The sequence below is a fragment of the Saccopteryx bilineata genome, chromosome 2 (assembly GCF_036850765.1).
Source record: "Saccopteryx bilineata isolate mSacBil1 chromosome 2, mSacBil1_pri_phased_curated, whole genome shotgun sequence".
Classification (NCBI taxonomy): domain Eukaryota; kingdom Metazoa; phylum Chordata; class Mammalia; order Chiroptera; family Emballonuridae; genus Saccopteryx; species Saccopteryx bilineata.
The window spans coordinates 347,836,074-347,850,884 of NC_089491.1; the positions used below are offsets into that span (position 1 = coordinate 347,836,074).

General features: G+C 54.4%; 3 protein-coding genes across 19 annotated transcripts in view; 2 read left to right on the top strand and 1 right to left on the bottom strand.

Moving 5' to 3' along the window:
- STRADA (STE20 related adaptor alpha) overlaps positions 1 to 4,582 on the top strand; it is a 34,957-nt gene extending 30,375 nt beyond the window's left edge. For all 10 annotated transcript variants that reach the window (XM_066262633.1, XM_066262637.1, XM_066262635.1 and 7 more), the window contains 4 exons: positions 431 to 535; positions 2,483 to 2,724; positions 3,023 to 3,065; positions 3,657 to 4,582. In XM_066262633.1, the coding sequence (XP_066118730.1) occupies positions 431 to 535; positions 2,483 to 2,724; positions 3,023 to 3,065; positions 3,657 to 3,809 (543 nt within the window). In that variant the 3' untranslated portion in view covers positions 3,810 to 4,582. The remainder of the gene's footprint in view (positions 1 to 430; positions 536 to 2,482; positions 2,725 to 3,022; positions 3,066 to 3,656) is intronic.
- A 1,992-nt stretch (positions 4,583 to 6,574) lies between these two features.
- Positions 6,575 to 9,833, top strand: LIMD2 (LIM domain containing 2). Of its 5 annotated transcripts, none has more exons than XM_066262651.1 (5): positions 6,575 to 7,242; positions 8,304 to 8,457; positions 8,592 to 8,636; positions 8,714 to 8,850; positions 8,951 to 9,833. In XM_066262651.1, exons 2-5 carry the CDS (start codon positions 8,356 to 8,358, stop codon positions 9,108 to 9,110), a joined length of 444 nt encoding a protein of 147 aa, XP_066118748.1. In that variant the 5' UTR covers positions 6,575 to 7,242; positions 8,304 to 8,355; the 3' UTR covers positions 9,111 to 9,833. The 5 variants fall into 5 exon arrangements, with proteins under 5 accessions (XP_066118748.1, XP_066118750.1, XP_066118746.1 ...); XM_066262653.1 differs by having other exon boundaries at positions 6,610 to 7,242; positions 8,304 to 8,397; XM_066262649.1 differs by lacking the exon at positions 6,575 to 7,242 and adding an exon at positions 7,346 to 7,549 and having other exon boundaries at positions 8,257 to 8,457.
- Positions 9,834 to 11,696: 1,863 nt separating this feature from the next.
- The window catches only part of MAP3K3 (mitogen-activated protein kinase kinase kinase 3), an 84,981-nt gene continuing 81,866 nt past the window's right edge, over positions 11,697 to 14,811 (bottom strand). For all 4 annotated transcript variants that reach the window (XM_066262644.1, XM_066262647.1, XM_066262643.1 and 1 more), the window contains one exon: positions 11,697 to 13,903. In XM_066262644.1, coding sequence (XP_066118741.1) covers positions 13,675 to 13,903 — 229 coding nt within the window. In that variant the 3' untranslated portion in view covers positions 11,697 to 13,674. The remainder of the gene's footprint in view (positions 13,904 to 14,811) is intronic.

The window sequence follows — 14,811 nt, forward strand, 5'->3', positions numbered from 1 at the left end:
CTTTCCTGTCAGCGATAGACCTGGGAAGCCTTTCACATGGGCATATGTGCCCCTGGCAGATGGAGCAGTTCCCCTTCTGGAGGGCCCCAAATTGTGCTTGACACTGTTTCAACTCCCTTCAGAGATCTCCGCATCTTGTGGGAAATGAGCATTTGGTGCTCTTTCCTTCCCTGTACTGAGCGGGAGCACAGGGCCCCACACTTCTTCCTGCTGATTCTGTAGCATCACCAGTCGTTCCTTCTCAGCTAGCAGCTACTCGTCAGTGATGTGGGCAGGGAGTCTTAGCAGCTGGTCCTGATTTGGGGACAGGCATTCTTTCTCTCCTGTCAGTATTTGCTCCACCCTGTTCCTTTTCTAAGAACAATGACTATGGTACAAATGGAGTGATCTGTTACTTGGAGTTATCTGTGGTTTTTTTCTCCTAATTTAGAATCTTCAGGGTTATGATGCCAAGTCTGACATCTACAGTGTGGGAATCACAGCCTGTGAGCTGGCCAATGGCCATGTCCCCTTTAAGGATATGCCTGCCACCCAGGTGAGCCTGCAGCCCAGTGCTTTCCGTCTTGCCTGCCTGCCTGTCTGCCTCCCACAAAGGCTTCTTGAGTATCTGCCACACTCAGGACACTGGCCAGGGATACTCAGATGAAAGAGTTCTTTCCTTCAAGAGCCCCACCCAAGGACCCATGGTTGCGTAACTCTGTTTACTTCTGTGTGATGACTGCTGTGCAAATGGAGACCAGGGGAGTGGAGCTTAGGAGCAGACCCACGGCTAACAATTGCAGGGTCTGGAACAGCAGTGCAAATGGAGGCCCATAGACCAGGTGCCAATTTAAATGTGTAAATCAGGCTAATACATTTTTATAAATGTATTAAATATGTTGTCCTCTTACCTTGATAAATATACTTGGAAGATCAGTTTCTAATTTAGAATTCCCAGACTTCTGTTCACGCCCCTTACAATGGCTGCCCGTTGGCTCCTCCTAAGTTTATGCAGTTAATGGCATAGCCTACCTTGGGAGACAGGCCCAAGGGAGATAGAGCAGGGAAGAGGCTTGTCCAGCCAGGCCTTATCAAGTCCAAGAAGTGGACTTGGATCATTAGAGCAAAGATTGCCTGTGTCCCAAGTACCTGGAACATGATCTAGAACTGAGAGGAAGTGGGGGCAGGGATGCAAGTTCTGAGTCAGACTCCGTGCCCTGTGGGGAGGAGGGAAGCTAGAGAATGGCCAAAGGAGAGGCTAGGGAGGCTTCTGGGAGTAGGTGACACTTGAGTGTTGAAGATAAATAGGAATTAACTTAAGAATGGGAACTAGAAGGATGGGAACTTTTAGGCAGAGGGAACAGCATGCGCAAAGACCCAGAGTCAAGAAAGAATAGGCTCTGGACAATAGCAAGTAGTGGGAGATGGCTGAAGTACAGGTGCCTCTCGGGGCAGGCGCTAGGTGATGCGGCTGCAGGAGGAAGCTAAGGAAGATCATGAAGGCTTTGTATTCCATGCCATGACATCTGGTTCCTGTCGCAAAGCTTGTGGAGAATCACTGAAGGCTTTTAAGCACAGGAGTGATAGCATCTGATCTGTGTTTGAGGAAGATCACTAGCAGGTGGATTAGATCTGGTAGACTTGGAGGGTGTAAAAATCTAGGTTAGGAATCTAGAAAACCTAAGTAAGACACTAACAAAGATTTTCAGGAAAGAGTTAAAAGGCTATTTAAGGTGAATAAAATCCAGAAACAGCATGGTCCAAAAGAACTTTGTGAGATGATGCAAATGTTCTATATCTGCACTGTTCAATATGGTAACCACTAGCCACTTGTAACTATTAGGCTTAAAATGTGGTCAGTGAGATTGAAGAACTGAGTTTTAATTCTAATTTAAGTTCATTTAAATATAAGTAGCCACTTGTGGCCAGTGGCTGCTTACCATCGCAGCTGTAGAGGGATTTCCAGGTTTCTGGCTTAGACAGAGCAATGCCCCAGGACCTGGACAGCAGTCCTCCCAAGACGGGGTCCGTTTTACACATGCTGAGTCTGAGGGTTTTCAACAGTTGCCCAAGCTTGGCTTATGCCTGGGTGTTCTGCTCCTGTGCAGCCTGCTGCAGTGACAGCCCGGGATGTGGCGCTGCTGATGCTGTGTATCGGACCCCGTCAGATCCACCTGGGCTTGGCACATTGGGCTGGGCCTCACAGAAAGTCACCTGCTGCTGCCTTCACCCCAGGGTGAGGGCTCTACAGTCAAAAGGATCTGGTGCTTATAAGCATGAGGAATCCCTTCCTAACAGCCATGGTGATAGAGGGGCACTTTTTTGCTGCCCCTCTCAATTTCGCTAGGGGTGGCTGCCAAGCCAGTGGCCAGAGCATTCCTCTGGAAAAGTTTCTCTGCTACCCCCAAATCAGATTTGTATATTGGGAAAAGTGTTTTTGTGAAGAAATACTGTAGGTCTCCCAGAGAGCCCTCCGGCCGAGTCCTGGCTCTGTCCGCCCTAGATGCTGCTGGAGAAACTGAACGGCACTGTGCCCTGCCTGTTGGACACCAGCACCATCCCTGCTGAAGAGTTGACCATGAGCACATCACGCTCAGCAGCCAACTCTGGGCTGAGTGACAGCCTGGCCACCAGCACTCCCAGGACCTCCAATGGTGACTCGCTATCCCACCCCTATCACCGCACCTTTTCCCCCCACTTCCACCACTTTGTGGAGCAGTGCCTTCAGCGCAACCCAGATGTCAGGTACGTACGCTCGGCTGGAGGTGAGCTGTCCAGGGAACAGAGTGGGCTCTGGGTTTAAGGCACGGTTTGAGAGGGTGCATCTGTCCTATAGAAGGTCTAGGTTCCCCAGAGGAGTCCCAATAGCAAAAGCAGTCGATCCCAGAGTGTGCTAAGAAGCCAGCCCGAGTAGTACTGGCTGCTTTCCTTGATGAGCTGACAGACGAAGCAGAGGGGTGCTTGAGGGTGAGGTTTAAGCAGCAGGATTTTGGAAATCTGAGGCACAGGGTTGATGCTAGTCTCTCTTCTCCTTCTTCTGCAGACCAAGTGCCAGCACCCTCCTGAACCATTCTTTTTTCAAGCAGGTACAGTAGCATTTTGCTGAGGCTCTGTTTTCTTGCCTGTGGTTCTAACTTGCCAGTCCCCTTAGCTTTGGGGTCTTTAGGTATTCTCTCCTTCCCTTCTGTAATGCCGGTGGTCAAGGCCAGGCAGGTTCACATTGGATTTGGGCAGAAAGCAGAGGAACTCCAGAGCTGGAAAGCATTGGGCCATGCCCATTTATTATTCCACATCTGTGGGCGAGCAAGTGGGCAGGGGAAAACTCCTCGTGGTGGTGGGCAAGCGATCAGGAAAATGGCCCCTCACAATGGTGGGCAAGCGATCATGTCAAGGGAAATCACCCATAACCTTACATAAGCTCTACACACATGGCTCTGCCATGTGCTCATGCACTAATCATGCAAAGTGCAAGTGAGCAAGCCTAACACAGCTGTTTTCCCAATGCCTTTGAATCAGAGAAATGACCATTTTCTGAAGCCCCTTAAAGGTGCTGCTCATTCCTCTTAGAGAAATTCTTGATTTGTAAAGGCTCACCTGTCACTGGGCCATGGTTGCTTGCCCCATGGTGTCCTGGGACCCAGAGCCACAGGACCACCCCCACTCTCTTTCCTTCCCAGATCAAGCGACGTGCTTCAGAGGCTTTGCCTGAGTTACTTCATCCTGTCACCCCAATCACCAGTTTTGAGGGCAGCCAGTCTCAGGATCACAGTGGAATCTTCGGCCTGGTGACAAACCTGGAGGAGCTGGAAGTGGACGACTGGGAGTTCTGAGCCTCTGAAGAAGGTGCACATTTCCCAGCATGGGATGGACGTGTGAGCCTCTGGGGAAGGCCTGAGGGCTTGGCCACATTTTCACCCTCTGGGTACAGATTTAGAGAGGACATTTCTGCCAGGAGAGTAGCCCACTTGCTGACTGGGAAAGAAACTCCTGGAGAGAAACTTTACTGCTCCAAGGCTTCTGAGACACAGGGGAATCCCAACAACCAGGGATCCCGATGGGCCAGAAAGCTGACATTACCAGCCCTGGGAGCTCTAGGGACCTCTGCAGAAGGAAGAGATGCTGTCCTGCACCCAGGGCTGAAGTTCAAGGCCAGGGTTTGACTCATTAACACAAGGAACTATGTGACTTCCTCTTCCCACTTTTACTCTCCTACCAGCCAAATTAGATTCTTTTCCATGCTCTCAGATCCTGTAGGTCTATGTAGAGGCAAGCAATAAGCAACCTGCACCCCTCCCCTCTGACCTCTCCTTAATGAAGGGTATTCTTTTTTTTCTTTTTAAGCACCAGGTTAAGGCTGGGGCAGTTCATCCTGATCCTTGTGATTGCTTGGGCCCTGACTCTGAAATCTTCAGTAGTTCATTTGTGCCGTGCATTTCTGTCCCACCAAGAGTCCATTTTCCCACCTCCTGCCAGCTGCCCTGGTGCTTCTCTAAGGGCCATAATGTCTTGCCTAGCCATAGGGCTTAAGTCCTTACACTGTCCTAGTTTTATTGCCAGAACAAATTAAAATTTTCAGAGAACCCATTGCAGAGGGGCATTGTTGTGTGTTGGCCATACGGGCTCAGATAGGTCTCGTTCCCCCCGGGTACTGCCACCCGAAAGTCATCCCACAAGTGCTCTGGAAGCACAGCAGTGACCTCCTTCATTAGGTAGACAGCCTCACAACACTCCAAAACCTGTAACAAATTTGTCTCTTAACTATCTGAAATTTAGAGACTCTTACTTTTAGCCTGTGGCCATCAAACCACTTTAGGGCTGGAAAGGTCTAGATGCTGGAGAGCAGCCCCTCTGTAGGACCACTTCTGGGCCACGGGAGTCCTGGCAAAAGACCTTTGGCAGGAAAGGAGGTGTGGAGGGGTTATTCTGTAACATGACTTGTGGTGTCTCCTTACTGTCAAACTAATACCCAAAGAGCAAGTAACCTGAGAACCAGACAGCCCCCCTGCCCTGTCACCCTGGCTGGCTGCCAGAGATGCCAGGCCAGGGGCTGATTCTAATCTAGGTCTTCTCCAAGGTGCTTCCCAGCCTGCATGTGCACCAGCTTGGCACCTTCCCTCCTGCCAGTCCCTCAGGGGTGAGTTGCACTGTTCTGGGTGGGGCACTTCAAATGTCAGATTAAGGAAGTGCCCCTCCCTCTTCCCCAAAGCCGCATTGAACTATCAAATCCTCTCACTTTCTCTTTGAAATTCTAACACCAATTTTAAAAAGAAAAAACCCCTATTCCTTGGGCAGCTACAGGGGTTGATGTGAAAGATTGACACCGACCATGAGGTGGGCTGGGAAGACCTGAAATGGAATGAATGGGAAGGCCAGGTCACATATATTGCCAACCCTCCTCTCCCCTGCCCAGCTCTTTTTGTTTAAACCTCAAGCCCCCCAGCCCCCACTTTTTTAAAAAATTTATTCATTTTAGAGAGGAGAGGGAGAGACAGGAGAGACAGAGACAAGGGAGGAGGAGCTGGAAGCATCAACTTCCATATGTGCCTTGACCAGGCAAGCCCAGGGTTTCAAACCGGCGACCTCAGCATTTCCAGGTCGACGCTTTATCCACTGCGCCACCACAGGTCAGGCCCAGCCCCCACTTTTTTAATATCATTATCAGCCAGTTTTCTTTGCTGTAAACTGTTTTATTCACCTTGCTTGTCAGCTCATTTTCAAGCCATACTGCTGACTCTTGTCAGCTGCCTGCAGTTCAGCCTGCAGATTTGTTGGGAGGCTTCACCCTTACATCTCTGCAGCTCCACCCAAACACAATCCTCTGGAGAGGAATGGGAGACTGAGGAGAAAAGTGAAGAGCAGGGTGGATGCGCTGAGTGAGCCACGGAACGGCGTGGGGGGGGGGGGCGCTGGGGACGGGCTGGGACCGGGAAGCCTACTGCCTCCCTCCTCTGTGCGGAGGCACTGCGATGTGCTGTTCTGCTCCCTGACAAGTGTGTGGGCTGTATTCTGGAGCTACTAGTTCTATTCCCAAACAGTGTGGGAACAAGCTATGTTTAGGAATGTGCTTCGTGAAACATCTTCCAGCCCGGTGTCAGGCAGAGCTTAGCTTTGCAGTCCTCGGTGCCCAGCAGCCTCCACCCTCCCAGCAGAAGCCCATCCAGGAGGCTGCTTCAGCTTGTTTCCCGCACAGCTGAGGCTCTATCCTACCCTGGATGAGGGATGTTCCTCACCGGCTTTCTGTTGTGCCTCAGACTTGAGGCTGTGGGCTGGAGAAGCAGGCTGCTGGCTTGTGGGGTGCAGGTTAAGAAACTGGGGTCAAAAAAAAAAAAAAAAAAGAAACTGGGGTCAGGAGACCTGGCTTCTCACTCAGCCCTGCTCCACCAGCTGTATTACTTGGAACAGTCACTGCAAACCTTCAGGTCTCACTCCCGTGTGCATTAAATGAGGTTTGAGTGCACCGAGGGTTGCTTAAGGATGGAAATCTCTTTCCCTGAAGCAAGTGCCCTGACTTCTCGCAGGCCAAGGTGTCCGCAAGGGCCAGGGATGACTAACCCTACAAATCCGGCCGCAGAAACGCAAGGGCCAGGGATGACTAACGCAGAAACGCTTCCGGAGGGCGAGCGCTCCAGAACACCATAGGAAGCTGCTTCCCAGACCCCTTGTCTTAGGAGATGGCGCTACGGGTGGTGGTCCTGCCGCACTCTTGGACAGGCCAACCCCGTGGTGAGCAAACGGCCGAAGGTGACTGAACACAAAGGCCCCGGGGCCCTCCCTGAGGCTCAGACTGTACCTAGCGGCCGGGAGTGACGGCACCGCATGCCTCGGCCACCGCTGTCATCTTCGTTGGTGGCCACGCAAGCGCAAGGGGCTAACCCTCTCAACGGAAGGACTCGGCGGCCCCAGGGGGCGTGGGAGCCATGGAGCCCTGGCCGGGCCTCCGGGACCGCGCCCACGTGACCTATCAGGCTGCGGGGCCCACAAAGCGCCCGGCGGAAATAGGGTCAGCTGGGCCCGTGCCCTCGGGGGCCAACTCGGGGAAACTGAAGCAACAAAAGGCCCAGGCAAAGCCAGGTTCTCCTTTTCCGCCGCAGGAGCCTCTCTCGGAGCGCTATTTGTCCTGCGACCCCCGGGGTCTCAGCCTGAACTCGTCCCCGCCCTGAAGCATGCAGCGCGGGGTCCTAGGGCTCCTGTCCCTGCCTCCGTCTGGAGTGGGCCGACGGGGCAGCCGTTTCACAAGGCCAGCGAGCGTAGGGCCGAGGGGAGGTGCGAGCACGGGGAGCGCGGGCTTGGGGAGGGGGGCAGACAAAGGTGGGGACGGCGAGCGAGGGGAAGACAAAGCGCAGAGGGGGTCGGCGGCGGCGCCCGGGCCCGGAGGCGGCTCCGGGCGCGGCGGAGCCAATGGGCGGGCGCGAGGCGGGGGCCGGCGGGGGCGGTGCTGCGATAAGGCGGTGGCGGCGGCGGCCGCTTGGGGACTACAGGCGAGCGGCGGTACCTCGCGCCCGCGCCCACCTTGCACTCGAGGCGCCCTACCAGAGACCGACCCCCACCCCGCGGCCCAGGCCGGGACCCGGTGAGACACCTGGGCTGGAGGCCGGAGGGAGGGGTCTACAACACGGGTGACTAGATGGGAGCTGCGGGAACCGCCGCACCGGGGTCCCAACACGGAGTGTTTCCATCGGTCGCTCTCGCCTGGGGCCTTGTGGCTAGTGGCCGGCTTCCAGGGCGGGTCTCCGGGTGGGGATGGGGCCAAGTCTCCCATGACTGGTCCCGCAGTGGACATGGGGGTCGGGGTCCGTCCACGCGGGTCCGGGGGCCGAGGGGCGGGGCGCGCGGGCGGCGGGGCCGGAGAGCGTTGTCTAGGGGTTGGGTCAGCCGACCGACCTAGGAGCGCCAGCGGCCTCCGCGCTCGTCTCCGCTCTGGGCAGCGTGGGGCTGGGGTCAGGCCGGGGCAGCGGGTTGTCGCCGTGGCCCTGCTCAGCCTGCCCTCTTCTGACCTCCCTCACCTCCACCCCAACCCCCACCCCAGGAGGGATCTTTGCCAGCCGGGCGCTCATGCTGCCGCGCAGACCCCTCAGCCGCTATGTTCATCCCCCAACGCATGGTTCCACTCAGGGCCCCTGGCTCTTGGGGAGCAGCGTTGGGGGCGGGCGGGAGAAGGGGGAGGTGGGTGAGGGGCGGAAGTGGCAAGATCCAGAGCAACAGGAAGTGACTTAGGGAAAGTCCCAACCACAGCCCCCTAGTCCCCTGCTTGTAAACACCCTCACCCCCACCCTGCAGGCTGGGGAAGGGCTTGTGGGGCCCCACCGACCGACTTCCCTTTGCAGAACCCAGCGGGTGCCGCGTCTCCACCCGAACCTCCATCACTTCCAACCAGCCATGTTCCAGGCTGCAGGAGCCACCCAGGCCACCCCCTCTCATGTAGGTGATCAGCCGGGTGGGAGGACACCCCGGGCAGGTGTCTGGCCTGGGGATGAAGGGGTGAGGAGCGCTGTGTTTGCCTACCACCCTCTGCCCCTGCCCCCTTGAGTACTCCTGGGATGTGGGCTGGTGACTCCAATGAAGGTCTGGGGCATCTCTCAGCTGCCTCTGCCCTGACTGGCTTTCTCCTTCAGGAAGCCAAAGGCGGTGGTGGCCCCAGCACTGTTCAGCGTTCCAAGGTAGGGCCCTGGGAATGGGGTGTTGGGGGAGGAAGGGATGGGTGTCAAACTCTTGGCTGAGTCTCTCCCTTCAACAGTCCTTCAGCCTTCGAGCAGTGAAGGAGATCTGTGCTGCCTGCCAGAAGACCGTGTACCCCATGGAGCGGCTGGTGGCAGACAAGCTCATTTTCCACAACTCTTGCTTCTGCTGCAAGCACTGTCACACCAAACTGAGGTGTGTCCTTGCCCTGCCCCTGCCCTCGCCTTCCAGCCCTGACCTGATCTGATCTGACCTGACCTAACCTGTCCTGACCACAGTTGTTCTGCTTCTGCAGCCTGGGCAGTTATGCGGCGTTGCACGGGGAATTTTACTGCAAACCCCACTTTCAGCAGCTGTTTAAGAGCAAAGGCAACTATGATGAGGGCTTCGGCCGGAAGCAGCACAAGGAGCTCTGGACCCACAAGGAGGTGGGCCATGGCACGGAGACAGCCTGAGGCCCTCTGACCGTCCATTCCCTCTGTAGAGGGCCTGGAGCAGGACGGTGGGAAGTGTGGAAAAGAGAGTGGACTTGGGTTTGGGTGGGGAGGTAGGGTGGGAAGGGAATGAGGCCATCTTGCTCAGGCATAAGGTTATGGGGGCAGGGCTCTGCTCCAGGATTCCTTCATTCTCCCTCAATGAGTGGTGATTTAGGATTGGGGGTTGCTCACCACCCTGCTTCCTGCTTTCAGCCTGTCCCACCTCACCCTCTGGCTCCCTGGGAGGCTCCCAAGCCCAACTTCCTTATCTAGGTGCCTTTTCTCCAGCAAGGAATCAGCATGCCCCCCTCAGGGTCCTAAGCTCCCGCACTGCCACCTGGGGCTCTGTATGACCCCTATGTCTCCCCATCTACCTCTGCCCTTAACCTGGTTCTGAGCCATGGAGACTTTGGAGGAAGGAGTGCCAGTGTCTCCTGCTGGGCCTCAGGGAATGCCCATCAGGGCTCAGTGGGGGAGGGATGGGGAGTAGTAGAGCAGCCCTGCCCCTCCCTGCAAGGCAAGGCATGCCTCAGTGGGGCTTGGGACCATCTTGCACTATTGACATCAAGAAACAGAAGCTAAGGCACCCACTGAGCTGAGAGCCACAGAGACGGGCAGGTATCTGGCAGCAGCCACACTCCCTCTTGTTTGTGCCGGTTCTGACTGCTGTGATCAACCCCGTTTTAAACATGTTTCAACAGATCCTGAGTCTGTATTATGTGGCCTGATGGGGGGCTTTGTGGCAGGAAGGACACAGACTCAACATACAGAGGTAAAACGGGGGAACAGGGTCAGCCCAGAGCACATCTGACCTTGGTAAGAGGCAGTTGGAAATACCAGCCAGCCTGAGAAAAGGGACTTCCTCTTCCCAGCCAGGTCTCCTTGCTGTCAAACCCAGAGTGATTTTATAGCAAACTCTTATCCTTCAGCCTTAAGTTGGTTAAGAGGGTCAGGCCATCAGTGCATGATAGTGCTTGGCCTCACTGCACTTCAGTATGTTGGGGTGCAAGACAGAACCCTTTTGTCGAGTCCTCTTCTGGGCCCCTGCTGCCCTGGAAATCAGCGAGGGATGGAGGGAATCAACAGATTCAGCAAGTGATGTCAAAGGCTTCCTGGTCTCTACCTTTCCCCCATCTGTCATTTCACCCTGCTCTTTCAAGTTCTAGTGAGTGGGGCAGCCATGATCAATGGTCAATGTCCCAGGTAGTCCAAACAGCTTGTCTGCTCCTCTTGAGGGACAACAAACAAGGCAAGCTTAGAGGACCTAAGACTCCCCTCCCCCTCATGGAATAACAGCAGGAAGTCTGGGTTGTCCTTACCTTAGACCCAGCTGTCCTGATTTCCCCAAATTGCCTGTGAGCTATTTAAGTTGATAGAATAAGAGGAAAGACTCCTGCTGGAGATTTGCTGCCACTGCCCCCTACAACTCAAGTTCTTAAGTGACCTTATGCCCATAGGACAGGGTAAGTAGTAGCTAGGCTTAAAGCTCTGGTGGCAAATGGCCACTGTGCTGTATTGAGATAGACACTGTCCCTTGAAGCAGCAGAGCTAACACTCAATAGGTAGAGTGGGTCCTCTGAGAGCTGCTGAGAGCCTCACTGAGGGCAGGCCCAACTTCTGTACCAGAAGCTTCAGATGGGGACAAGGATGGTCTCTCCCTGTTCAGAGCTAAGCAACAACAGTAGACAGACCAGTGGGGAGACTCCAGAGATCGCTCCTAGAGGCACCTGATTCCTGCCATGAAAGGATGAGGCTAAAGGTAGTCCTCTGGGTTGGGAAGACTGCAAGATGCCACAAAGGTTCTGGGAGCCACTAGGACACTTGGGGCTAACAGTGCAACCTTGGTAAATCAGCCCTGACTCAGAACTGCCTTTTGCAGAGCTCTTGGGAGCAAGACAAGGGAGTGTCACTTCTGAGCCAGCAGTGGTTAAGAGCCAAGTCATTCCATCCCAGGATCCCTTTTGGAGTTATTTCAGGTTAAATGCTGAGAGACCCAAGTTTGTTGACAGGCACTATACCTGGCCCCTCCCAGGCATACACTTACTCCCTCCACCCTTCAACCAAAATCACTGCCACAGGACCCCTCAGGTATAAATGATCCCTTTTATTTTAAGTAATGCGCGACACTGGCCTGGCTTTGCTCTGCAAGCCCTCAGTCAAGATACAGTCCAATAACTATGGCTGCAGGTTCTTCTGCACGATCCACAATTCAGACACAGAGCTGAGGTGGGTGGGAGGGGCAGGAGGGTGTCAGAGGGCAGACTGTCTCCAGCCCTTGCCTCTGTTGGGCTAGCCAAAGCTGACATACCCCATGGAATGGTGACCAAATGGCACATGGCCCTCCCCACAACAACCCTGGGGCTGTTAGGAGACTGCCCTTCAGAAGCTTTGGGCCCAGACTGTTCTAAGCCTTTTTATCTGGATTATTTAATAATAAATTAAAATAAAGTAACAGCTTGGTCCTGAGGATGCTGAGCCAGCATGTCCACAGTTTTTGGCACAAAAAAAATCAGGGTCTTTATTTTTGGAGTGCAGGATTTGTTGGCTTGCTTGTAAATTCATTAAAAAAAAAATCACATTCCCTGTGAGCTAAGACCCTGGGGTGTGGGGTGGGCAGGGGCTCTGTGAGAGCCTGAACCTGGAACACAGAGTCGTCTCATCTTGTCAGCTCTGGCACCACACATGCTGTTCCTCTTGAGAAGTGGGGACAGGTCAAGGGTGTGAGCCCAAGAAGAGTAGTGGAGCCATCAGGATGGGGTCATGGAGAGGCCGAGCTGCCACTAGGCAGCTTTGGTCGAGATGAAGGGCCAGTCCCACCCTGGGTGAGGGCAGAGGTGGAAGCAGGATAGGGCCGGGCTGGGGATGCCTGACAGACCCCTGGGGGAAAAGGATGAAAATAGGCCCAGGCCCAACTGGCACCGCGCAGCACATTCCTGCAAAATCTGCTTTCATTTTCTCTTGAGGTGTCCATCACCTGTAACAGTCTAGAAGTGATATATATAGAAACCATCAAATATGATCTGAGATATAAATTAACAAGTACAAGGCCTCACATTACATGATGTGAAAAGGCTAAAAACAGCGATAGAAACTACATTCATAAAAGTGCATCGTCAACATACAACGAAGGCTTTGGCTTGTTCTGGTGCCTGCAGGGAAGTGGGCATGGCTGGCAATGAGCTGCCTGGCACTAATCCCCAGCTCCCTGGAGACACCCATCCCTGGGCGCTGGTTTTTTGTTTTTTTTTTCCTTTAATGACAACTCCCAAGGAAACTGGGTGTTGAGAGGGAGGAGCTCTAGCAATAGGCACATTGGAGGGGAGGGGCCGGAAGAAAGGACCAGCGCCCAGGCTGAGGTAAATAAGGCCAACTCTAAGCTGCTTGGAGATACAGGCTCCCAGACCCCTGCTGCCACTCCTCCCCTGAGGGAGGAGCAAGAGGGGAAAGGCTGAGACCTCATGGGGATGGGCAAGGCTGGCCAAGGAGGAACAGAGCTGGTGGTTTTGGACATGGTGGCAGCACAGGGGCTTTTCCTTCCACCAGTTGGAGAGGACTCTGGCCTTGCAGGGTCATACTTATAGACAGCCTGATATAACTCTCCTGGCTAGCCTGAGTGGCCTGCTCAGGTCAGAGTGACCCACTGGATCAGAGGCTCAGTGTGCTGTCCATTTTCCTGTCTGCTGCAGGGGTGGACCAGATGCCAGGCCAGGAGCACAAAGGCCATTACCTTCAGCTCTTTCCAATCCAGCCCAAGGCTCAAGCCCATAGCAGGGGTACTCAGAGCCCACAGGGCACACAGTCAAGAAACTGGGTACAGCATAAGAGTGACTCCAACTTGTAAAACAGAGACAATTGCATTGATAAAACTGCCCCCTTGATGGGCAGTTCCACATCTCAGGCCCCTGCTTGGGAAGGCAGGGTCACAGGGGCAGGCAGAACTGACTCCTCCTTCCCTGAATAAGGCAGCATAACATTTGCTTCATCTTTGGTAATGACAGGGACTAGCAAAGCTGACCTGGGGGGTTCCAGGGAGAGTGCAGCCCAGGCCTCTGCCTTCCATTGGCTGTGGGATGCTGGGCTTTACCTCAGGCTTGGGTGGGCTCATCCAGCCCAGAGATGCCCTGGTGAACTCCAGACAAGGGGAAGAGAAAGTAACACTCTGAATGAAAGTTAACACTATCAGGATCCTCGTGTCCATCTTGTGTCCCCAGACCCTCTGGGCAGCTCTGGTGCTGATTGCAGTGTCAGGACACAGCCATGAGGGTAGGGCCCATGGCACCTGGCACACTGTTCCTAGTCCCTTACCCTCCACACTGAGCTTCAGGGTTCTCAGGTCTGGCAGGCTGGGGCTTCCAGTCCTTGAGGCTCCAGCCATCCGACTAGTTCTGAGCCCCAGTGGTGGAAGGGGCACAGGCAAATGCTGGCTGGACTATTGCTCCATGGTCCACAACCTTGCCTGGGAGAAGCAGCAATTTTGCTGAGTCCCATAGCAGCTCCTTGCCCATGCAGCAGGGGCGGCCGGCAGCAGCGTAGCCTTGAGAGCTCAGTACACAAGCTGTGCAAAGTGGTGTGTGAGCAGCTCCTCGGCCGAAGGTCTCTGGCGGGCCTCCACAAAAATGCGCCTCAGGAAGTCCCGGCCGTGCTCGGAGATGTGGGAGGGTAGCTGAGGATTGGTGGGCTGCGTGGCAATCTTGAAAATGGCAGCCATGGCTTCATACTCTGCCCACGGTGGTTTCTCTGTCAGCATCTCTACCACAGTGCAGCCCAGGCTCCTGGAAAGAGAGAACTCTATGTCACCTCTTGGCCAGCCCTCTCGGCCAGCCCCAGGCTCTCAGCTGCCCTGTCCCCTGTGGTGAAAAGGAGATGCTTTTCTCAGGACACTGAGGCAGCATGGGACAAGCTGAGGGTTGGCACCTTATAGAGGCTTCAAAGCACTACTGGCCTCGTCCACACGGGCTTCATCAACCTATATCCATCTGGGTACTTCTTTTTTTTTTTTTTTTTTTTTTTTAGAGGCAGAGATAGACAGGGACAGACAGACAGGAACAGAGAGAGATGAGAAGCATCAATCATCAGTTTCTCGTTGCGCCTTGCGACTTCTTAGTTGTTCATTGATTGCTTTCTCACACGTGCCTTGACCACGGGCCTTCAGCAGACCGAGTAACCCCCTGCTGGAGCCAGCGACCTTGGGTCCAAGCTGGCGAGCTCTTTGCTCAAGCCAGATGAGCCCGCGCGCAACCTCTGGGGTCTCGAACCTGGGTACTTCCGCATCCTAGTCCGACGCTCTATCCACTGCGCCACCGCCTGGTCAGGCCCCATCTGGGTACTTCTTGGGATTGGGGAAGAGAACCACTTAGTATGGACAGAAAGAGCTCCAAGATAATTGTTTCCTACTGCTGCTATAACAAATTACCATCAACCTAAAGGCTTCAAAAACTACAAATTTTTTATAGTTCTGGAGGTCAGAAGTCTATCAGTCTCACTGGGCTAAAGTCGAAGTCTCAGTAGGGATGGTGGTTCTGGAGGCTCTGTGGGGAGCATTTCCTTGCTTTGTTCAGCTTCTAGAGGCCGTCTGCATCCTTTGGCTCATGGTCCCTTTCTTGCATCTCTCCAACCTCTTGCTTCCATTGTCACATCTCCTCTGATCTCCTGCCTCCCTTTTATGAGGACCCTTTTAATT